The 25,069-nt window shown below is 40.0% G+C and overlaps 1 protein-coding gene across 19 annotated transcripts in view; it reads right to left on the reverse strand.

The window, feature by feature from the left end:
* Window positions 1-25,069, reverse strand: part of LOC126297424 (inositol hexakisphosphate and diphosphoinositol-pentakisphosphate kinase) — a 507,792-nt gene that overhangs the window by 270,227 nt on the left and 212,496 nt on the right. For 10 of the 19 annotated variants that reach the window (XM_049988233.1, XM_049988232.1, XM_049988235.1 and 7 more), the window contains exons 4-5: window positions 23,918-24,058; window positions 270-360 (exon numbers count right to left, since the gene is read on the reverse strand). In XM_049988233.1, coding sequence (XP_049844190.1) covers window positions 270-360; window positions 23,918-24,058 — 232 coding nt within the window. Of the gene's footprint in view, window positions 1-269; window positions 361-21,654; window positions 21,760-23,917; window positions 24,059-25,069 lie in introns of all 19 variants that reach the window. The other 9 variants (XM_049988228.1, XM_049988227.1, XM_049988229.1 and 6 more) reach the window with 1 other exon arrangement.

Genomic DNA, 25,069 nt, shown 5'->3' on the forward strand with positions numbered 1-25,069 from the left:
AAGAAAAACACACTTTCATAGAATTAAATAGTTATTAGGGCACAAAAACAGTGAAAGACAGTTATAATTAAATTTTATGAAGTTAAAAATCAGTCTTACATTTTAAGGTGTACAGTGGTATTTCTCCATACCACTACTACCAAATTTTAACAAACAACACCCCTTCTGTCATAAAAAATGACGTGTTCAAAAATATGTCTTTAACTAATGATCCTATAACTTAACAGTAAAAGGGTTATGCTGAAATTGCTACAATAAAAGTAACTTACGTTTTGGATCAGGGGAATCTCTATCCAGGACAGCATAACGTGGTATTTCAATTCCTTCCTTTTCTAAAATGGAATATACCTTTCTCCGATCCTAAAAAAGAGAAGTTAAAATCTTGCTAATATACTCAATCATGTTTGAGGGGGAGGGCAGGTGTGAACATGTACCAAATTCTACAAAAAACTGAGTGGGCTTTATGCATATAATATGTAGATGATGCAGTGTCTGCAAAACTAAACGATGCTATGCATGGGCTTTTAAACATATTGCTCAAGCTGTGCAGGAGATGTTTGTAAAAATAAAATAATAGGGATCCAGCATTTTGGATGCTGGTATGCAGGATATCCAGGCTAAAATGGATGTTAATAGTCCACACACAGATAAAGATATAGAAACAAAGTAATCTGTCCAGTGATCATATGCAAAAAAGGTGGGAAATGCTCAACAAAGCCAGATGAAGTAACAGCCAGTAGGTCACCTGTGTAATGTCTGTCTTTGACAAAGAGTCAAATGGAGATTGCAACTGTGCACGCTGCAGTGTTATTACAAGTGTAGTGCTGTTGCACAATAAATGTGTAATGATAGTTGAACTGTTATCAGCACTTTCGTTTGACAAAACTACTTGCTCACAGTCCTTTGCCAGCATTTATTCACTGTTGAATGGATATGAATTCTAGTGTCATCTAAATGAACCACTGTCTGTGTCAGTATTGACACTATTTTTCCTTAAAGAGTCTACTGTAGTATGCTCTCTTTGTAATGACACCTTGTACTTCACATAAGATACTTATTGTAAGTGGCGGTCAAATAAGAAATAGACAGATGGAAAAAATAAGTAAACTATTTATTATTCAAAAATTAATTGCCATAACTGTTAATATATTTATCCCAATGCTAGACAAGCCAGTCAGGGCCTTCACAGGAAAATGCTTGCAGTCGGCTGCAGAACAACGATTTTACACACATGTGCGCACATTCATCTGAAGCAAATCAATGGCCAGAAATGTGTCTTATTTCTCATGGCCTACTATGTTTTAAACCCCTTGTAAAGACATTAAATAATTTTAACCATTAATCCTGCTATAATAGTATTTTTCAGCTTTTCTTATGATTATGAGCTCATCTTGACATCACAGTCATTTTCAAGCTATCTGCAAAACATATAAAATGTTGGTACATAATTTTTGTACGTTTTCATTAGTTATAAATTAAGTTATAATTTTTGCATTACAATTTGGAAGTACTTTGTCCTTTAAACATTGTTATCGCTGGTGCTGCCAAAATTTATTATATGTTAATAAGTTGATGGAGTTTTATTAACCTGCTATTGCTGAGCACTATTCTGAGGTGACTGCTTTTCTGAACTCTCCCTATTTCCTACTTTCCTACACCTCACCAGTCCTTTTCCTTCATCCCTCTTCCTTCCCCCTAAACCCTTCTACCAGAAGGAGGAGGATCAGGCTCCAAAAGGTTGCAAATTTCAGTATCTATATTGGTTTGTTCTCCTGCAACTGCTTGGTTAGGGCATTTTTGTATCCATCCAATTACATAATATTTTCAAAAATTGATTATTTCCATTGATGCATTACATGAAATAATGCTACTTTTTTCATAAGGCGCTCAAAATGCAATGTAAAAAATACCATTTACATTAAAATTTACCCTGAAATGTTTTGAAAATTAACTGAGAAATGTGACAAATGCCAAGATTAAGACTGTGACCTATCATTTTTACCTTTGTTAGTATGTGAACATCATTAACAGAACTGAGCAGTTCGAAAGCATCAAAGTACCTGACACTGTCAGTTGTTCTTTTTTAGTACTGATTTGACAATCATACGGCTACCCTGGACCTCTGAACTTAATAAAATAACTGAGACTGTAAATATAATTAGGTAGAATGAGATCTATTATCAGTTGTAGATTCACACAATGGAATCAAGTAGGTTGAGCACTACATAGCATGAATCATCATCACGTCTAAAGAACATGAGAACTATTCACAACATGCATAGCTCACAGTGTGAGTGTGCCGCTACAATTCATATGATAAGGCTGCAAATTTTATAACCAATAACATCACTAGAAATCAGCTACCAGTGGGAGGGTTACATGGAAAATCCTTATCTAAATATCTGTTTAGATTCATGTTCAAATGTACTGTTTAACAACATATTAGTATAAAATGTAAATGCTGGGAGAGCTTCTAGCTTCTAATGGTTACTACTAAAACCCGCCCAGTGAGCCACATGTTGGCACTCATTAAGAAGAACTGTCTTCGATATGGGACAGGCAGATGTTGTGTGGGCTTGGCTGTGTCACACAGCATTGTATATTAACCACAGAACACTAAAGGGGGGAAAGTTACATTGCTACTAAACCATCATGAAGTTTACTAATCCACATTTTATTCACAGGAAGTCCTAATTTATAGGTTATGCACTAGTTAATTACCATTATTAGATCTCCAATGGTATGTTACATACCAAATTCAGCACAAAATGTCCCGTTTTATATCCTATTCATCATCATCATCATCATCATCTTCATCTTCATCATCATTTAAGACCGATAATGCCTTTCAGCGTTCAGTCTGGAGCATAGCCCCCTTATAAAATGCCTCCATGATCCCCTATTCAGTGCTAACATTGGTGCCTCTTCTGATGTTAAACCTATTACTTCAAAATCATTCTTAACCGAATCCAGGTACCTTCTCCTTGGTCTTCCCTGACTACTCCTACCCTCTACTGCTGAACCCATGAGTCTCTTGGGTTACCTTGCTTCTCCCATGCGTGTAACATGACCCCACCATCTAAGCCTGTTCATTCTGACTGCTACATCTATAGAGTTCATTCCCAGTTTTTCTTTGATTTCCTTATTGTGCACACTCTCCTGTGATTGTTCCCATCTACTAATACCTGCAATCATCCTAACTACTTTCATATCCGTAATCTCAACCTTGTTGATAAGGTAACCTAAATCCACCCAGCTTTCGCTCCCATAGAACAAAGTTGGCCGAAAGATTGAATGGTGCACAGATAGCTTAGTCTTGGTACTGACTTTCTTCTTGCAGAAGAGAGTAGATCGTAGCTGAGCACTCACTGCATTAGCTTTGCTACACCTCGCTTCCAGTTCATTCACTATGTTGCCATCCTGTGAGAATATGCATCCTAAGTACTTGAAACCGTCCACCTGTTCTAACTTTGTTCCTCCTATTTGGCACTCAACCAGTTTATATTTCTTTCCCACTGACATTACTTTCGTTTTGGAGATACTAATCTTCATACCATAGTCCTTACATTTCTGATCTAGCTCTGAAATATTACTTTGCAAACTTTCAATCGAATCTGCCATCACAACTAAGTCATCCGCATATGCAAGACTGCTTATTTTGTGTTCACATATCTTGATCTCACCCAGCCAGTCTATTGTTTTCAACATATGATCCATAAATAATGTGAATAACGGTGGAGACAGGTTGCAGCCTTGTCTTACCCCTGAAACTACTCTGGAACCATGAACTCAATTTACCGTCAACTCTAACTGCTGCCCGACTATCCATGTAAAGACTTAATTGCTTGCAAAAGTTTGCCTCCTATTCCATAATCTCGTAGAACAGACAATAACTTCCTCCTAGGAACCCGGTCATATGCCTTTTCTAGATCTATAAAGCATAGATACAGTTCCCTGTTCCACTCATAACACTTCTCCATTATTTGCCGTAAGCTAAACATCTGGTCCTGACAACCTCTAAGAGGCCTAAACCCACACTGATTTTCATCCAATTGGTCTTCAACTAATACTCGCACTTTCCTTTCAACAATACCTGAGAAGATTTTACCCACAACGTTGATTAAAGAGATACCTCTGTAGTTGTTACAATCTTTTCTCTTTCCATGTTTAAAGATTGGTGTGATTACTGCTTTTGTCCAGTCTGATGGAACCTGTCCCAACTCCCAGGCCATTTCAATTATCCTGTGTAGCCATTTAAGACCTGACGTTCCACTGTATTTGATGAGTTCCGACTTAATTTCATCCACCCCAGCTGCTTTATTGCACTGCAATCTATTAACCATTTTCTCCACTTCCTCAAATGTGATCCTATTTCCATCATCATTCCTATCCCATTCTACCTCAAAATATGAAACATTGCTGATCGTATTTTCCCTCCTACATTGAGCAACTCTTCAAAATATTCCCTCCATCTGCCCAAGGCATCCACAGGATTCACCAGCAGTTTTCCTGACCTGCCCAAAATACTTGTCATTTCCTTCTTACCTCCCTTTCGAAGACTGCTAATTACACTCCAGAATGGTTTTCCAGCAGCTTGACCCATAGTCTCCAACCTGTTTCCAAAGTCTTCCCAAGATTTCTTCTTGGATGCTGCAATTATCTGTTTGGCTTTGTTTCTTTCTTCAACATAACTTTCTCTGTCAACCTGAGTTCCAGTATGTAGCCATTTTTGATACACCTTCTTTTTCCTTTTACAGGCTACCTTGACTGTGTCATTCCACCAAGCTGTTTGCTTCATCCTACTTTTACGCACTACTGTTCCAAGACATTCTTTAGTCACTTCTAGTACTGTGTCCTTGTACCTTGTCCATTCCTTTTCCAATGACTGTAATTGACTACATTCAACTAACTGGTACCTTTCTGAGATCGCTGTTATGTACTTGTGCCTGATTTCCTTATTCTGAAGCTTCTCCACTCTTATCCTCCTACATATGGACCTGACCTCCTGCACTTTCTGCCTCACAATCCCAATTTCACTACAGATTAAATAATGATCAGTGTCATCAAAGAATCCCCTGAATACACGTGTGTCCCTCACAGCCTTCCTGAATTCCTGATCTGTTATTATATAGTCAATGACAGATCTGGTTCCTCTGCCTTCCCAAGTATACCGGTGAATGTTCTTATGTTTAAAAAAAGGAGTTTGTGATTAATAAGCCCATACTGGCACAGAAATCCAAGAGTTGTTTCCTGTTCCTGTTGGCCTCCACATCCTCTCCAAATTTACCCATAACCTTTTCATACCCTTCTGTTCGACTTCCAATCCTGGCATTAAAATCACCCATGAGCAGAACATTGTCCTTGTCCTTTACTCTAAGAACTACATCACTGAGTGCCTCATAAAAACTATCCATCTTATCTTGATCTGTCCCTTCACAATGCGAATATACTGATACAATCCTAATTTTCTTGCTAGACACTGTCAAATCTATCCACATCAGTCGTTCGTTTACATACCTTATTGCAACTACGCTGGGTTCCATTTCTTTCCTGATGTAAAGCCCTACACCCCATTGTGCTATTCCTGCTTTGACTCCTGACAGGTAGACGTTGTATTCTCCCACTTCCTCTTCTTTCTCACCCCTTACCCGAATGTCACTAACAGCTGAAACATCCAGCCCCATCTTACTTGCAGCCTCTGCCAGCTCTAACTTCTTCCCAGAGTAGCCCCCATTGATATTAATAGCTCCCGATCTCATTACCATTTGTTTGCCAAGTCTTATCTTAGGAGTCCCTGGTTTGTCAGTTAGAGGTGGGACTCCAGGCATTTTGCTCTGATTGTTGCCAGCATCATATTTAAAGTATCGGGGAAGCAGGTTGCTAGCCTTACTTGCCCTGAGTCCCATTGAGTTTTACCCCTAATGGTTGAGGGACTAACCGGTGGATTTGGTAGTCTTTGCCGTATGAGCACAAAGGTGACCACGACTCAGAATATGTCCAAGATGCCCAGCCTTATTCCAAAGTAACTGGTATCCCGATTGTCGGGACCACTTACTTGGCCACTCATACGTTGCCCATGGTTCATGAACTAGGACATGACTACAGGAACCCACACCATGAACCACTTATATCTTATTGCAAACATACATTTTATGAGGGTTTAGCAATATAGGGTTAACAGAGTAATACCTTTAGTTTGATTTGTGAATCTGTTGTTCATGAATTTCCACTTCAAGTCACAGTAGCTAACAATGCATTGACAGCCTATGAATATTTCCCTTTAGCAATTCCAAGTCCAGTTAGCACTTATTTTCTCTAGATGACATCAGTGTAAGAACAATGTAGGCAAGCAAGAGAGATCACGATCACACGCAATGGTTGCACACTGAAATTTTTCAACCCAATGTAACCCTAACACAATTCCTCCTTCCCCACAAGCCATGACGTAGGTCTATTTTACTTAATCCCATGGCACTGTTCCACATGATAACTGAATGAATGAATGAATACAACATAAGTGAGAACAAAGCATAATCAATTTCCTAGTTAGCCTATCAATGTCTGAATCACACTCAAGTTTTCAAGTGGTACAACATGAACAGCCACCATTTCCTGTTTGAAATGGTTCAGCTAGTTCAAAAATCTGGAATATCCTACGTAAAAGTTAAATGTGGGCACAGAACTGGAAAGTATTTTCTTTCATAGTCTAGTAACACTTCATTTCTTGTCCAACTGCAACATTGTGACCCCAAGCATTTTACTCCATACAACACTCATAAGGATACTCAGTTTTACTGCTAAAATGAATTACAGTGACTCAGTCAGAAAGATAATCAACAGTCAAAGAAGATCAAATAACAGCCTGAAGTACAAATATATGCATCAAATCAAAACAAAACACGTGTGAACTGTTGCACGACAGAGCCAATAGATAAATGAACAGCTGCTCAATGAAAAATGTTTTATTGCATACACTGGTGTATGCTATAAAATATTGTTCATTCAGAAACTGTTGTGTGGTTTCCTGATTTAACAAAACAGACTTGTACAGTTGCAGTTGTACCACAAGAGGAACCCTTTGTTAATGTCCTTTCTCCTAGTAACAATATCCCAGTGACTGTCTCGGAACCACAGTTCAATTCAAGTGTTAAAGTGATCATGACTAACATTCCAATGTCAACAAGTGAAAGTTATAAAAAATAAGTTACATTTGATGTGCAAAAAAGTAAAATTTCAAAAATTAGATGTGAAAGTTGTAAAAAAAACAGCCACAAAATGTGTGCCTATAGTTGCAGACAGTCTTATGAGAGGTATGGCCAAAATTGTAAAACACAATTTTACCAATGCTGAAGTGTGTCGAATCATTACACATGGTGCTAAAATTCAAGAAATCATAGCAGCTATGATCCTGATAATGTAAAAATCATTTATGTGCTCTTAATAGGTGGTACTAACAGGATAGGTTGCAATGAAGATTATGATGTTATACAAACAATTGGGGAGAAATATGCAGCACTTCATCATTCCAACATATTTGTTATGAATATTTCAGACAGACATGATTTGATGACACAGTCCTCTATCAACGAGGCTCTCACATAAACAACATAAAAGTAACGAAGTCTTACAAGCTTTTTAATGTTACGTGTTGCAGAAGTAAGTAATTGCAGTTGGGAGTTGCTTACAAACCACAGGATGTGCACGAATAGGGCAGGAAAAATGATATTACGCACTCTTCCAAATGCAGCAATTATGGCAAAAAAAAACAAAGTAACTTCACAATCAGAGCCTATTCCCTTAAATGACTCCATAAATCTCATCATGCTAATTTACAGGCTCAAAATATCATACATGCAATAATTATGGATCAGTATCCAAAGAGGAACAAGAAAGAAGAAAGCAAATCCAACACTATTGGCAATCTGAATTGAAGCTAAAGGCATATGTGGGAACTCCACAACAACAATCAATGTCACTGGCAGTCAACCAAGACTGCGTGCATCTCAGACATACTGTTCGGCAAATGGTTTCAACCAGTGAAGTCATAGCTCTATTGTACTGATTTAATTATAATAGAGTGCATGCTCCTTCAGATGCAAGTTGTGTTATCGTACCTTCCACATCCCATGTCCTACCTCTATTAGAATACTACGTTGATGACCCATGATGACTGTGTTCGCATTTATTTCAGAACATCTATAGTTATTGCCCAGCTACAATGCTGCCATTGTCTCTCATTGTGCTGCGCATTTCATGCATCCTGAGAGCAGTTTTTGTGCTACTGTATCTGGCACTATACATAACATCCTCCATACACCTCAAGTTATCAAAAGTGATAATGACACACTTCACAACAGTGATCAAACCCTGAAAATTGGAGTGCTCTAAATAACCTACTCACCGATTTCACAACGGACTCCACTCTGCTCACAAACTGGGCTACTTTCACGCCACACCAATGTGACCAGTTGGAATCGCATTTGTTCGCTTTGGCTGAGGTGTCATGGATGCCATGCACAAATCCACTTGCTCTGTGCCTCATGCAGCCTACATCGTCTTCCAACTTTCCTGCTGCACATCACGTCTTTCCACATATTAAGTCAAAATGCACTGCTGTTCTTACTTTACACGTTACCACGGCAACCTACTGGACCAGGGACTCATCTTAAGCTGCCACCTTTTTGGACAGTTTAACTAGGCCTGTGGTTTGGCATTGTGGAGAACATATTTTCTGCATGCGACGTCATCCAAAGGCTGCTAAAGCTGCACTTCTCTACCATCTCACCCACACTCTGGAAGAACAGTTACACCACATAATTTCCAATGAAGATTTAAAGCACATGACTGTCAAAACTATGGCATTGGTTATGCACTAAAATAAATTTGCAACTTCATGCCCAACCACATATTATGGACATTAGGGGTTGTCGAGCCTCCCCTGCCAGTTCAACTGGTTACAGCTGCCAATGAGCAAAAGTTGCTCAACACAAACACGAAACTTGTGTAGAGATTATTTTCCATCATTCAACGATGTATTAATAGTGCAGACAACACTGGCATTGAGTGTGATTTGAAACCACAATGGGAGCACAACCAACCTCTTGCCTACAATGAGACAAGCTGATCTCTCCTAACCTCTCGCCTATTGTGATTCAAGCCGATCTCTCCAACTTCTCACTTACCACAAGCCGAGCCAATCTCACCCACACTCTGCCAACCCTGACGTCACCACGACTGTCCAGACTGATGACGTACACACCATCACAACAAACACCACCCCACCCACCAACTGTGCACTTCTACTGGTACCATACACGATTTTGTGAAAACGCTCGCAACTGTTGTCCACCATGCAACTACCGAAACTTGAGGCACGGTTCACAGGAGGTGCACTGAATTGCAGTGGATATCTATGCTGCCTAAACCCTTGGAATGATGATGTTGGCTCTCTCCTGCCTCACTCTAATCAAGAAGGAAAAAAAAAAAAAAACTCTTCATTCTCGATTGCATCAGTGGCCAATGCTTTCGTGTCGATTCTGGATTAGAAGTAAGTACTTCGCTGCCCTCTTCTCCATCCCCACAGCCTGTCTGCTCAGCCCCCTAACTTTTCAGGGCAAATGACTCAATAATCTGACTCTATGGACCTCAGACTTGCACGCTGGACCTGGGTTTTGATGACATCCATTGTTGCAAATGTTAGTGAGCCAGTACTTCGCAGAGACTTCCTTAGAAACTCCTGACTGGGTCCTGATCTGTATGGTGGTATTTTGACTCTTACTTCTAATGGGCGCACTGTCACAGATGTCACGAGCCATGCCCCCTCTGCGGGCCATAACAATGGAGCTGTCCACTTCACGAAACAGCTTCTGCCACTTAACCATGTACCTAACAGTGAAAAATCACTTTTTATGGCTTAGTGTGAAAAAGAATTGTAAGATCTGGAATTGTGTGTACGTTCTGGGACAGAATAGCAAGGTATTATGCCACACTCAGCCACCCCTAGGTCCCTTTCAAGTCCGAAAAGGACATTTTCAGAATATGCATGTCTATCTCCTGGGTCCACTACTTATCTCCAATAGCTATTGGTAGAGCCTGTCAGTGACCAACTGTATCACTTTATGGGTAGAAGCTGTATCGCTTTAGGACATTACAGCAGAATCCACAGACAAAGCATCAGATACCTCATGTCTATAAAATCAACCGAGGTCAGCAGTTTGAATTGGGTCTTTTCCTTGAGCTGTGCAATGTGGGTGACACCTGTCAATTTAGAACAGACTATCATCCACAGAGCAATGGGCTCACTGTGCAGTGGTATCACACCTTAAAAAGTCATATGTGCCACAGCGGAAGCTGGACAGAGGCACTGGTATGGGTACTCCTGAGAGTGTATATGGCCTACAAATGCAATGCTGGGGCATCAGTTGCCAAAATTTTGAACAGCAATGTACTCTCCCTGCCCACTGACTGCATTCCAAGAATCATCAACTATGCCTCCTGACTTGTCTGACTTTGTTTTGCAAGTAAACCGCCACATCTCCCACTTTTCTGTACCACCTTCCATTCCTCATTCTGCACCTAAGGCATTCCACCACAAGGCTCTAAAAGACTATGAAGTTGTGATGTTACACAATGGCACAATCCAACCAGCTTGGCAACCCCCATACTTAGGTGTGCAAGCATAAGGAATGGGAAATCTGTTTGCAGTTAGGTTTGTAGGGTAGTGCCTATCTCTTGTGAGACCATCAGTGTGGGAGGGATGATGACTGTCAAAATGCAGGTACGGTTGGTGATTAGTAGGTCTAATAGGGACAGATGTGTGAATGGGGCCATTAGACAAATAGATGTCAATGTCCAGGAAGGTGGCATGTTGTATTGAAGAGGGCCAGGAGAAGCGAATGAGAGAGAAAGTGTTGAGGATTTAGAGTAATGAAGGTAATGTGTCTTGGCCTTGAGTCCAGATCATGAAGATATCAGCAATGGGATTTTGAGAGGCTACGAAGGTTTCCTCTAGATGTCTAATGACTACCGAGGTCGCTGATATGGAGTACCTGGCAGTAGGTAGCCGCACAATCCACCCAATATGAAAAATTAATGTTTTTGCGGGGGTGTCCAGATACTTTTGATCATGTAGTATATCACACTAGAATTTCACAATGCTCTGAAGAACGTTACGCATACTGTTTGACATAAAACCTGGCTGGCCACTGTAGAGTCCAGGCCCATACAAATGACAACATGTTAAAAATAATGTGGCCACACTAATAATACCTCAAGCTCGGCTTTCTGCACAATCTGTCAACACTGTAGGCTGTGGCAGTTTTTGGAGGAAGTCTTGTCTTCTGTTGGAATTATTGTGCAATTTCCACACTCATAGTCTAGCAGTAAACTGCATGTCATCTTGAGGCAACACTCTGGCAGTCAAGACCACTCGTTGCCTACATTTTCATAGTGCCATTCATCATAATACTTAAGAAATCAGTGTAATGACAGTACAGCTACAATATACTTCACTTCTTGACACACCGGTTACAATAGCTCTGTCCAATAAAACATTTTTGCGGCAGATTTCTTGGCACACACTCTGCCTGCCAACAATGCATGCACCAGAGCTCACCTGCACCCCTTACCTGCAAACCTGTAGTGGCTGCGGCAGCAGTGCTGCACTCCCTCACCTTTTGTTGAAAGCACCAGCTACTGCTCATCACTCTGGATAGTATAAAATGCTTTGCTGTTATAGAGTGGTGCTCCACGATAAATGCCAATGATCTGCATTTCATGCTCGATAGTGATGGAGGCAACAGCCCATTTTCATGTGATGAGTATTGTATTACACTAATATGCAAGACATAGTATAGCTCAACATTAATAATTCGTTTGTGATCCAATCAGAATACTTCACTACATCATTTAATGTTGTTATTAATGCTTTATACATGGCCCAGCCACATTAATGTGACAACTGCCAACGTTCGACATCATTTACTTTAATTGAGCTGCTGTCACAACTGGGAGTCGAATCTTAATCCCCCCCCAGAGACATACAATGGCAGAAAAAAAAATCATAACACCAAAAAACAATTAATGTAGAGTAATGAAATTTTGGGAATACATTTGTCTATGTAACATATGTAAGTGATTAACATTGCAAGATCATAGGTTAATGTAAGTGTGAGATAAGTCACTGCAAATGTGAAATGTTGGTCCATTAATGACCTGTGTAACTGTCAGAATGTTGAACACAAGCATGCAAACAAGCAGGCATTGTGCTGCATAGGTGCTGGATGTTGGTTTGTGGGATAGAGCTCCCTATCTGTTGCATTTGGTTAGTCAATAGATAACAGAGGGACAGTCAATGCTGGTTGTGGATGATGCTGGAGTTGTCTTCTGATGATGTCCTATATGTGCTCCACTGGAAACAGATCTGGTGATCAAATAGCCCAATGCAACATGTCCACACACTGTACAACATGTTGGGTTACAACAGTGGTATTTGGGGGAGTGTTATCCTGTTGAAAAACACCCCTGGAATACTGTTCATGAATGGCAGCACAACAGGTCAACCCACCAGACAGACACATAAATTTGCAATCAGGGCACATGGGGTAACAACAACAGTGTTCCTGCTGTCATACAGAATTGTACCCCAGACCATAACTCCAAGTGTAGGTACAGTGTGTCTAGAATGCACACTGGGTGGTTGCAGGCCCTCAATTTGCCTCCTCCTAACCAACACATGGCCATCACTGGCACCAAAGCGGAACCAACTTTCATCAGAAAACACAAGCGACCCCAATCTCTCCTCCAATGAGCTCTCACCTGACACCACTGAAGTTGCAAATGACAATGGTTTGAGGTCAGTGGAATGCACACAACTGGGTGTCTGCCTCAGAGCTGACCTTGAAGCAACCAATGTATAACAGTTTGTTGTGTCACTATGGTGCCAACTGCTGCTCACATTGCTGTGTCAGATGCAGTATGATGTGCCCCAGCTATATACCAAACACAATAGTGTTCCCTCTCAGTAGTGCCACGTGGCCGTCCAGAGCCAGTCTTCTTGAGACTGTACATTCTTATGTCCACCACTGTCAGCAATCATGTATAGACGCTCAATTCCTGCCGAGGCTTTCTGCAGTATTGCAGAAGGAACTTCAAGCTTTTCATAGCCCTACTACATGACCTTATTCAAACCCAATGAGATGGCAATAATAGTGTCTTTGACACCTTAAAAGGCATTGTTGACTAACATCAACTCACCATGCCCAATCTCAAAAGTAACTAATGTCCACGACCGTTATTGTGTGTATTGAAAGCAAACCTGATTTTCACACTCACAGTGGTGTTACTAGCACCTCTCTTATGTGACTGGAATGAAGTTTTAAAAGACATCCTCTTTGAAATGTAGAAACGAGTCTACCAACTTTTGTTTGTTGCACAACTCCTTCTTGCTGTTGTGATTTTTTTCCCCATCAGTCTATGTGTCGTGGCAACCTTGCAGGAGATGTCATAGTTGTCTGCTTCACCAATACCAAATGAGATCACCAACAAAACAAAAGAAAGTTTCTGAAAAGATTTGAAGCAACTGTCGGTGACACAAATCTGAATTTTTTATCATCAAAATATCAAACAAAATGGGAGAAATATTGAAAGCAATGAAGAAAGTTGTTAGTATGCATTATCTGTGGCAGATCATGAGGTGGAAAATGTATCAAAATGCAGAACTGCACATTTGCCAATTTCTTATGTTTTGTTTGTGCTTCAACAGTCATACATTCAATTTTTTCTAGTGACTCCACAATCTGAGTTCTTATTCCATGGTATGGATGTATTAGTCTATTATCAATAATATCTGAATGTATTGGTGGTATTCCTAATATTCTAGTTGTGAATGACACAAGACCGGAAGTAGATACAGTCCACTCCCATCAGTATTTGGTATGATGTACACGAGCAGTATTTCTCGAAGAATGGAATGTTGGATGTTTTCCCAGACAGAATATACACATTTATCTAGCGTCTCATTTTCAGAGCAACAGGAAAAGCCCAATAAGGAAAGTCAACAATGGAAGACCGGTGATGCAGGCAGAACTGTGTAACAATTCCTGTTGATTTAACACTTAGATAACAGAGGAATTCAGGTCACTTTATATTACTCAACAATTGAAGCTATGGATAGCTACAAATTTGTGACCATGATCATGGTTTACCACTGCCTCAACTACTGGTTGTAATATTACAACTGTATATGGAAGACTACATACGATAACTTTGTTCTGCTGTTGTTTGAGTGAGTTATTGTGATTGATGAATTAGCATTTTTCTTGCTTATATTTACATAGCTACAGACTCTAACATGGTAATTCTGGATATAATCAAGTGCACATTTAATTTGTGACTTTTGATTTCAAATACAATTCATAAGCTATCTGGCAACCTGGATCCAGTACCTCATGGGAGCAGGAACAGAGGTCTGCTTTACCAACACCAAGTCACAGCACACACACCAAAAGTTGCTAGAAAGATTCAAAGGGACCATCAGCGGCGAGGATTTTGATTATTTACATCAGCTATGGGCAAAACACGAGTACGGAACATTACAGAAGCAAGGAATCGGCTACTTTTTAAAAAAAATCTTTCATTGCTTTTGTAATGTTCCCCCTGATGTTTTGTGAAAAATGTATGACCGTGTATAGTTGCATTTGCACATTGCCCACATATATAGTTTAATTTCTGTTTTAATGAACATAATTTTCAGATTCTTCTCTACTGAAACCTCAAATTGATTACTGCATGGCATCAATAATTAGTTAACTCTGTCCCTTCTTGTTTCCATCCTCACCAACATATTCGTGCATTCTCATGACAGTCACGATAATCTATTTGTATGCTGCACATGATTGCACACAGAGTTAAAGATTAATATTTCTATTCTTTAACCCCCTCCTCCCATGAACCATGGACCTTGCCGTTGGTGGGGAGGCTTGCGTGCCTCAGCGATACAGATAGCCGTGCCATAGGTGCAACCACAACAGAGGGGTATCTGTTGAGAGGCCAGACAAACGTGTGGTTCCTGAAGAGGGGCAGCAGCCTTTTCAGTAGTTGCCGGGGCAACAGTCTGGATGATTGACTGATCTGGCCTTGTAACAATAACCAAAACGGCCTTTCTGTGCTGGTACTACGAACAGCTGAAAGCAAGAGGAAACTGCGGCCATAATTTTTCCCGAGGGCGTGCAGCTTTACTGTATGATTAAATGATGATGGCGTCCTCTTGGGTAAACTATTCTGGAGGTAAAATAGTCCCCCATTCGGATCTCCGGGCGGGGACTACTCAAAAGGATGTCGTTATCAGGAGAAAGAAAACTGGTGTTCTACGGATCGGGGTGTGGAATGTCAGATCCCTTAATCGGGCAGGAAGGTTAGAAAATTTAAAAAGGGAAATGGATAGGGTAAAGTTAGATATAATGGGAACTAGTGAAGTTCAGTGGCAGGAGGAACAAGACTTCTGGTCAGGTGACTACAGGGTTATAAAAACAAAATCGAATAGGGGTAATGCAGGGGTAGGTTTATAATAATGAATAGGAAAATAGGAATGCGGGTAAGCTACTACAAACAGCATAGTGAACGCATTATTGTGGCCAAGATAGATACGAAGCCCACACCTACTACAGTAGTACAAGTTTATATGCAAACGAGCTCTGCAGATGACGAAGAAATTGAAGAAATGTATGATCAAATAAAAGAAATTATTCAGATAATGAAGGGAGATGAAAATTTATTAATCATGGGTGACTGGAATTCGGTAGTAGGAAATGGGAGAGAAGGAAACATAGTAGGTGAATATGGATTGGGGCTAAGAAATGAAAGAGGAAGCCGCCTGATAGAATTTTGCACAGAGCACAACTTAATCATAGCTAACACTTAGTTCAAGAATCATAAAAGAAGGCTGTATACATGGAAGAAGCCTGGAGATACTGACAGGTTTCAGATAGATTATATAATGGTACGAGATTTAGGAACCAGGTTTTAAATTGTAGGACATTTTCTAGGGGCAGATATGGAGTCTGACCACAATCTATTGGTTATGACCTGTACATTAAAACTGAAGAAACTGCAAAAAGGTGGGAATTTAAGAAGATGGGACCTGGTTAAACTAAAAGAACCAGAGGTTGTACAGAGTTTCAGGGATAGCATAAGGGAGCAATTCACAGGAATGGGGGAAAGAAGTACAGTAGAAGAAGAATGGGTAGCTTTGAGGGATGGAGTAGTGAAGGCAGCAGAGGATCAAGTAGGTAGAAAGACGAGGGCTAGTAGAAATCCTTGGGTAACAGAGGAGATATTGAATTTAATTGATGAAAGGAGAAAATATAAAAATTCAGTAAATGAAGCAGGCAAAAAGGAATACAAACGTCTCAAAAATGAGATCGACAGGAAGTGCAAAATGGCTAAGCAGGGATGGCTAGACAACAAATGTAAGGATGTAGAGGCAGATCTCACTAGGGGTAAGATAGATACTGCCTACAGGAAAATTAAAAGATCTTTGGGGAAAAGAGAACCACATGTATTCATATCAAGAGCTCAGATGGAAACCCAGTTCTAAGTAAAGAAGGGAAAGCAGAAAGGTGGAGGGAGTATATAGAGGGTCTATACAAGGACACTGTACTTGAGGACAATATTATGGAAATGGAAGAGGATGTAGATGAAGATGAAATGGGAGATACCATACTGTGTGAAGAGTTTGACAGAGCACTGAAAGACCCGAGTTGAAACAAGGCCCCCGGAGTAGATAACATTCTATTGGAACTACTGACAGCCTTGGGAGAGCCAGTCCTGACAAAACTCTACCATCTGGTGAGCAAGACGTATGAAACAGGCAAAATACCCTCAGACTTCAAGAAGAATATAATAATTCAAATCCCAAAGAAAGCAGGTGTTGACAGATGTGAAAATTACCGAACTATCAGTTTAATAAGTCACAGCTGAAAAATACTTACGCGAATTCTTTACAGACGAATGGAAAAACTAGTAGAAGCCGACCTCGGGGAAGATCAGTTTGGATTCTGTAGAAATGTTGGAACACGTGAGGCAATACTGACCCTACGACTTATCTTAGAAGCTAGATTAAGGAAAGGCAAACCTACATTTCTAGCATTTGTAGACTTAGAGAAAGCTTTTGACAATGTTGACTGGAATACTCTCTTTCAAATTCTGAAGGTGGCAGGGGTAAAATACAGGGAGTGAAAGGCTATTTCCAATTTGTACAGAAACCAGATAAGAGTTGAGGGACATGAAAGGGAAGCAGTGGTTGGGAAGGGAGTGAGACAGGGTTGTAGTCTCTCCCCGATGTTATTCAATCTGTATATTGAGCAAGCAGTGAAGGAAACAAAAGAAAAATTTGGAGTAGGTATTAAAATCCACGGAGTACAAATAAAAACTTTGAGGTTCGCCGATGACATTGTAATTCTGCCAGAGACGGCAAAGGACTTGGAAGAGCAGTTGAACGGAATGGATAGTGTCTTGAAAGGAGGATATAAGATGAACATCAACAAAAGCAAAACAAGGATAATGGAATGTAGTCGAATTAAGTCGAGTGATGCTGAGGGAATTAGATTAGGAAATGAGACACTTAAAGTAGTAAAGGAGTTTTGCTATTTGGGGAGCAAAATAACTGATTATGTTCGAAGTAGAGAGGATATAAAATGTAGACTGGCAATGGCAAGGAAAATCGTTTCTGAAGAAGAGAAATTTGTTAACATCGAGTATAGATTTAAGTGTCAGGAAGTCATTTCTGAAAGTATTTGTATGGAGTGTAGCCATGTATGGAAGTGAAACATGGACGATAAATAGTTTGGACAAGAATAGAATAGAAGCTTTTGAAATGTGGTGCTACAGAAGAATGCTGAAGATTAGATGGGTAGATCACATAACTAATGAGGAAGTATTGAATAGGATTGGGGAGAAGAGAAGTTTGTGGCACAACTTGACCAGAAGGAGGGATCTGTTGGTAGGACATGTTCTGAGGCATCAAGGGATCACCAATTTAATATTGGAGGGCAGCGTGGAGGGTAAAAACCATAGAGGGAGACCAAGAGATGACTACACCAAGCAGATTCAGAAGGATGTAGGTAGTAGTAGGTACTGGGAGATGAAGAAGCTTGCACACGATAGAGTAGCATGGAGAGCTGCATCAAACCAGTCTCAGGACTGAAGACCACAACAACAACAATATTTACCCCATTCCCTTGAATGGCACAAAGTGCACATACTATATTTATAGATTTATTTATTCCTATTCAAGAATTCATCTATGGTATAGAAGGAGTTGTCAAGGAGATATGATTTCAATTTATTTTTGAAGCTATTACTGCTGTCTGTCAGACACCTTATTTCATCTGGCAATTTTTAAAGCAGCATATTTTACCCCTTTGGTTTGGTTTGGTTTGTGGGGGGTTAAAGGGACCAGACTACTTATTTGAATGTCACTGTTGTTTTTAAACCGGTCCATGTTGTTGAGATTTTACCCCTTTCTGTGCCAAAGATAGGTTGAGCAAAGGATAGTGTAGGTCTTTCTTTTTTCTGGTATAATAATCATGAATGTCATTGTTGTTTTTAAACCGGTCCATGTTGTTGAGAACAAATTTCATTAGTGAGTAGATGTATTGTGAGGCTGTTGTAAGAATTCCCAATCTTTAAAAATATGCCTATAAGATGTGTGACTATGAACCCCACACATTTTTCTAACCACTTTCTTTTTGTCTAAATGTTGAGTTACCCCAAAATATTATTCCGTATGACATCAGAGAGTGAAAGTATGCAAAGTATGTTAGCTTACTAATTTCTATATTCTCAAAATTGGCAATTATTCTGATCGCATAAGTTGCTGAACCTATTCGCTTTAGGCAGTCGCTTTAGCAGTTACTGCGGCTTGATGAAAACATACAAATTCCTGACAATAAATCAGTTCTAAAAAGCAGAGAAATGAGATATAAAGCATTAAGAACACATGGTTCAGTTGCATTAATGTGACCACCACCTATGTCCCACATCAACATGGAGTAACCAATCACAGATAGCCACTGGCAGCACTAACACTGAAGAATGCATAAAATGTGTCCAGGGGATACATGGAGAACAGTGCAGTCGTTGTTGTAGTGGAGAAATGGAGTAACTTATCTGGCGTCAAAAGGGCAGGGCATGTTCACTGGCTTTCGGGCCAAGGGTGGAAACATTTCCGAAATGGCTAAGTTTGTAAACTGTTTGCGTACCACCGTGGTGAAAGTATACCATGCATGGCAAAAGATGCTATCCAAAACTGGCACTGCAGCAACTGTGGTGCACCACTGATTGTAGATGACATGGTGAACGACAGTTACAGAGTTGTGTACAGGTGAATAAACATTCAGCTGCCAAGCAACTGACCACCCACATAGACAAAGAGGGCTATCAACAGTTTCTCCTCAATGACTGTTTCATGAACATTGCCGGCTATGGGCCTCCGCAACACATGCCTAGTTCACGCACCCATGATGACTGCTGTTTATTGATGATGAATGCTGGAATTTCAGATGAATCACAATTTATGCTCCATCAGACAGATGGCCATTAGCAAGTACAGTGTGAAACATCTAAAAGCAAACACCATGCAACAATTGTCGAAAGGGTCCACACCAGATGAGGGAGAATTATGGTCTGGGGAATGGCATTCCCTTGGTGCTCTCATCATTCTGGAAGGCATAATGGAACAACAATGGGAACCATGTGCATCACAACATGCAATTTGTTTTTCCTCAGCATTATAGCATCTACCAGGAGGACAAGGCAAAGTGTCACACAGCTTGCTGTGTATGTACGTGGTTCAAAGAGCACCAGAATGAGTCTACTGTACTCCCCAGGCCACCATACTCCCGGTATTAAAACCCAAATGGGAGTCTCTGTGACAAACGTGATCAGACTGTTCGTGTCTTAGAACATCAACTGAAAAACTAGCACTGGGACCAGCATTGCACCATATTCCTGTTGGTACCTTCCAGAACCTCACTGACATTTCCTGCACATCTTACACCAGTCTGCACTCCAAAACATGATTATTCAGGCTTTTGACTGGTGGTCACATTAATGTGACTGGATGTTGTAACATAAAAAATGTAGTGAGGTATTCTGATTGGATCACTAACTACAGCGATGTGAAAATTAAAGCAACAAACCGAAATTTTGCAAAGTTGCATTTTATTTTGCCACAAAACAGTATAATCATGTGATAGTATAGTAGACACAATATAAAAAAAATACAGAGTGTAAACAACTGCAACATGCAAAAGATATTGCCTGTTTTCTTCCAACTTAATGGATTTACACACACATTCCGACAACTGCTTAATGCGCACAGTGGCCGTGCGGTTCTAGGCACTGCAGTTCGGAACTGCGCGACTGCTACGGTCGCAGGTTTGAATCCTGCCTCGGGCATGGATGTGTGTGATGTCCTTTGGTCAGTTAGGTTTAAGAAGTTCTAAGTTTTAGGGGACTGATGACCTCAGATGTTAAGAGAGCTCAGAGCCATTTGAACCATTTCTTTCAAGCACTCCTACTAACCTCATTCCTTCATTCAATAAAGCAGGCCAGGAAACAAAACGCATTACAGAGGAAGAAGCGGAGGGACAGTATGGTGGGGAGAGAAGCGGGTGGCCAGCTTGCTCCTGTGTGCACGCAGATTACCTGTTAACTGCACATGTGCAAGTGCATCGCACACGTGCAGGATTCCTGCCCGCCCCTGCTCTATGTTATTCAAATGGGGAGAGTAAGAAGGCCATGCCATGCATGCAAATATATCTCATTTCCAAGAAACCATCAACCAAACATGCTCTATGAGGTCAAGCATTATCGTCCAGCAATATGAAGTCCGGACCCACATGACCTCACAACCACACATGAAGTCCCGAGATCTTGTTACCTGATAGCAGTTAAACCTTGTCAATTTAACCATACAATATCATGAAGAGGGGTGTGAGAGGTCAACATAGTCCCTGTCCACACCATTAGGAATCATCCTCAATATCACTCATTCCATAATGGTTGGGTCCAAAAATCATGTTCCACATTCTCTCCAGATGTGAAGCCATCAAGAATCACTGTCCAGCCTAAGTCAGGACTCATCTGTGAAAAGAACATTGGCCCATTATTTGACGGTCCAGGTGTCACGTTGGCGATTCCACTCTAGACGTTCCCTCCTGTGAAGACGCATTGAAGGTACACATACAGCAGGTCTCCAACAATAAAGGCCACTTTGATGAAGCCTTCTGTACACTGTTTGTCTCACTACAACATGTCCAGTGGATGCTGCAAGGTCAGATGCCAGTTGCCATGCAGTAATAAGTCAGTATTGACATGCCCTTATAGCCAAATAACAGTTCTCTCTTATTGATGTTACACATGGCCAGCCCTGCCCTGGTCTTTGGAATACAGTTTTGATCTGAATAAACTGTGACCACATCTGAAAAAACAACAGAACAATTCATAATAAGCCATCGGGCCACATCAGTTTGCGACTGTTCTGCTTCCATTCTTCCCATGGCACTCCACCACAAAGAACCTGGTAGGCATCTTCTCGGTGCCATATTGGACCTTCTGTGACTGTGTACACAATGACTGCAGATGTCAGACTACCTGGAAAGGACCATCCCATTTGACAGTAGCCATGACGTCATCGTTGGTGTGGTTGTCCGTTGACCAGAATTCCATCTTCCGTGCAGGAGACAATCGTATGGACATCTGTTGACAGTTTGTATGTTCGTATCGTGAATTAGACTCAGAACAGGGTAATAGTGGTTTGCTGCTTTAATTTTGGACACCAGAGTATATAATTAATTTTGAACCATACTCCTGTCTTACACATTAGTGTAATACAATATTCATCATATTATAACAGATTGGCTGCCTCTGTTACTATTGAGTTCAAAATACAAATCATCGACATTTTTTTGTGGAGGCTCCCTCAACAACAGTAATGCATTTTATAATATCCAGAGTGATGAGTGGTAGCAGGTGCTTTTGACAAAGGTCTGCAGTGCAGCCACTACCAGTTCCCAGCTAACGGGCTTTGGTGAGTTCTCGTGCATGTAACACAGGCAGATAGTCTGCCAAGAAAACTGTCAAAACAAAAAGTTATTGGATGGAACTGTTATTACTGGTGTGTCAGAAAGTGAAGTGGTTTGTGGTTGTGCTATTATTACACTCAAGATTTCAGTATTCAGATGGAAGGCACTATAAAAATTTAGACAATGATCTGTCTCAACTGGCATACACTGTTTTCAAACAACACGTGATTTTACTACTACACCATGGACACTGAAATCACACAACAGCTCCAATAGAAGACAAGACTTCCCCCTGAAACTGCCACATCCTACAATGTTGCCAGATTGTGCTGATAGCCAGAGAGCACTATCAGTGTGGCCATATATTAGTCCCATGTCGCAATCAGCAAGGACACAGACAATGTGGCAGCTTGCCAGGTTTTATGTCAAAGAGTGTACATCTCATTTCTCTCCATCAATGATGAACCAGTTGGCAACAGTACGGAAACAAAATTGATAGGATTATGGCTGCAAAACACTGTAAAATGAAATAAGCGTATACTATATGTTACATAAAACTGAGATGATCTGCTACCTACTTTGCCCACTAAAATTCTACTGTACTGAGAAAACAGAAAGAGTACATATCATGTCTACTTTCATTCTCACCTCCAACATGAGGACGCATTATGGGCACACTCTAAAGCAGCACATTCGAAATGTAAAAAAGGACCATTAAAATCGTATCTGGATGCAAACTTGGAGACTCCTGTAAAGCATTATCAAAGATCTCTGGTAAACGAACAGTATGAGACTGGAATAGAAAGGAGAACCAACAGAGGTACTCAAGGCACCCTCCACCACACACCCTCAGGTGGCTTGTGGAGTATGGATGTAGATGTAGATGTAGACATTTCTCCTTTATCACATATTTACATTATGGAAACTTTAAAATAAATAAAATCTCTATGGACAGTAGTTTGCAAACAAACTGTGATATTCACTATCACATTACCGAGATAGAACAAAACCTTGCAAACGAACCAAATCAGAACACTGGTGTTCTAAAATGATACTTTCCACATGGGAGTTGAAGTTATTATAAACTTCCCAAAACAGAAGACAAATAATCAGGTAAAAACCTTTGGACAATCTTTGAAGTCATATTTACAGCATCACTGCCTTTACTCCATTAAAGCATATTTAAATGCTAGTAGCATATTATTTATAATTTTTAATATGTATGCACAGAAATCATGTTCACCTGTAAACATATAAATTGACTTGGCCTGTCCCTTATTTATAAGCTGTTTTTGTAGCCTACAGGACCAATAAAATTGCAACATAATACAAAGGTTCTTTGAATGGCAAGCTCACACAGCTGCAGTTATACATCCAGTTTTGATAGATATTCCTGTTCACATCCTACAAAGTTAAACATGTCACTGCTACAGAGGTACATAATACATCACTGTCAATGAGTCATTAATCTGAAAACTGGTTTTGGCAAATAAACATTTCTAGTGCAATTCATGGTGTATAGAAGATATACTTTGAATTCAAGTTAAACACCAGAGTTATGTCAAATATTTTGTCAAAGAGTGAGAAGCTGCAGAGATGTAATAAAAAAGAAATGATCAATGAAGAGTTCTCAGGTTCCTTGGCAAGAGAGGAGAACTGATAACTGTTCAGTTAACATTAAAAGACTGGAGAGGTTTAATTGTCATTCTGTCCATGCGAAACGTCAGAAGTCTTTGTCACTCCTACACAATGGGAAATTCTCCTCCAAGAGGAAAAAACAAATATTGTTAAACAAACTCAACAAAAAATTATAGAAAATTGCAGTGACTCACCTGTATATCATATTGCATATGCAGATTATTAATTATAAAGGGTTTTACTAAATTAGCATACTGAATAGCCTTATCCAATGGAAAACCCTTCGAATGAAAGGAAATAAGACAGTCACACTTTGGCCAAAGTTCCACAGATGTCTGTAAGAAAGAAAGAAAGAACAAGAAAGCATAATTAGCACAGTTTCAGCCTTCACAATAAAGATCATCATAAATAAATAACAGCATTGGAAAACAAAAGCATGCACTTCTTGCAAAAAAAAAAGAAAAAAGAAAAAGAAAAAAAAACCAGCATGTTAACACACTGGTAGATATCAAATGACTGCATCAGACAAACATACAGCCACGGCTTAAAAAATCACATTTCCTTCACGTTTTAGTTCCGCTTAACATTCAGTGTCAACACACTAAATATTTCCCCATGTTAAATTGGCATTACTGTTTACTTTTGCTATCTTTTACTTTTACTATCTGACACTGTTGTCAATAATTAGTTTAGACATAGATGTCCCCAAATGAAGTTTTCCCCTCCATTGACACCATGCTACTAGCTCACATAGCATAAACTAAAACAAGAATAAAAATTTGACTGCAAGTTGACTACCATTGACATATGATAAAATATGCTGATAATAGTAACTATATGCACAATACATTTAAATTTTCTGCAGCAGCAATGACAACATAATCAACAAGCATTACTAATTGTGTAAATTGAAGGTGGATGGGGGATAAAGGAAAGGAAAAGGAAGGAACTAATGATATCAGCTGCATTGAGACTTAATGCGGAATCAGCAGCAACAAGTGAAAATGTGTCACACTGGGACTTAAAACAAGGATCTCCTGCTTACTAGCACTGTGCCATCTGGCCACAGTGTTTATCACAAATTTGTGGACTATCTTTGCATGCTCCCTGGCCAACTCACATTCCCACCTAGTGCCGCCTATCCACAGTCCCCACCCATGCTTGTTAATTTTAGATTCCCACTGGAGGTTGAACATAAATGTGCATCTGCACTGTAGGTCATGAATTCATTGCCCATTGTTGAAAATCAGTTACAAGAATATGTGGTGTTGGACATGTCTGAAAGAACAGACACCACACATTCATATAATTGTATTACTAAAGTGAAGTATTTTTAATTCGTGTCA

This window comes from Schistocerca gregaria, chromosome X (genome assembly GCF_023897955.1).
Source record: "Schistocerca gregaria isolate iqSchGreg1 chromosome X, iqSchGreg1.2, whole genome shotgun sequence".
Taxonomy (NCBI): Eukaryota; Metazoa; Arthropoda; class Insecta; order Orthoptera; family Acrididae; genus Schistocerca; species Schistocerca gregaria.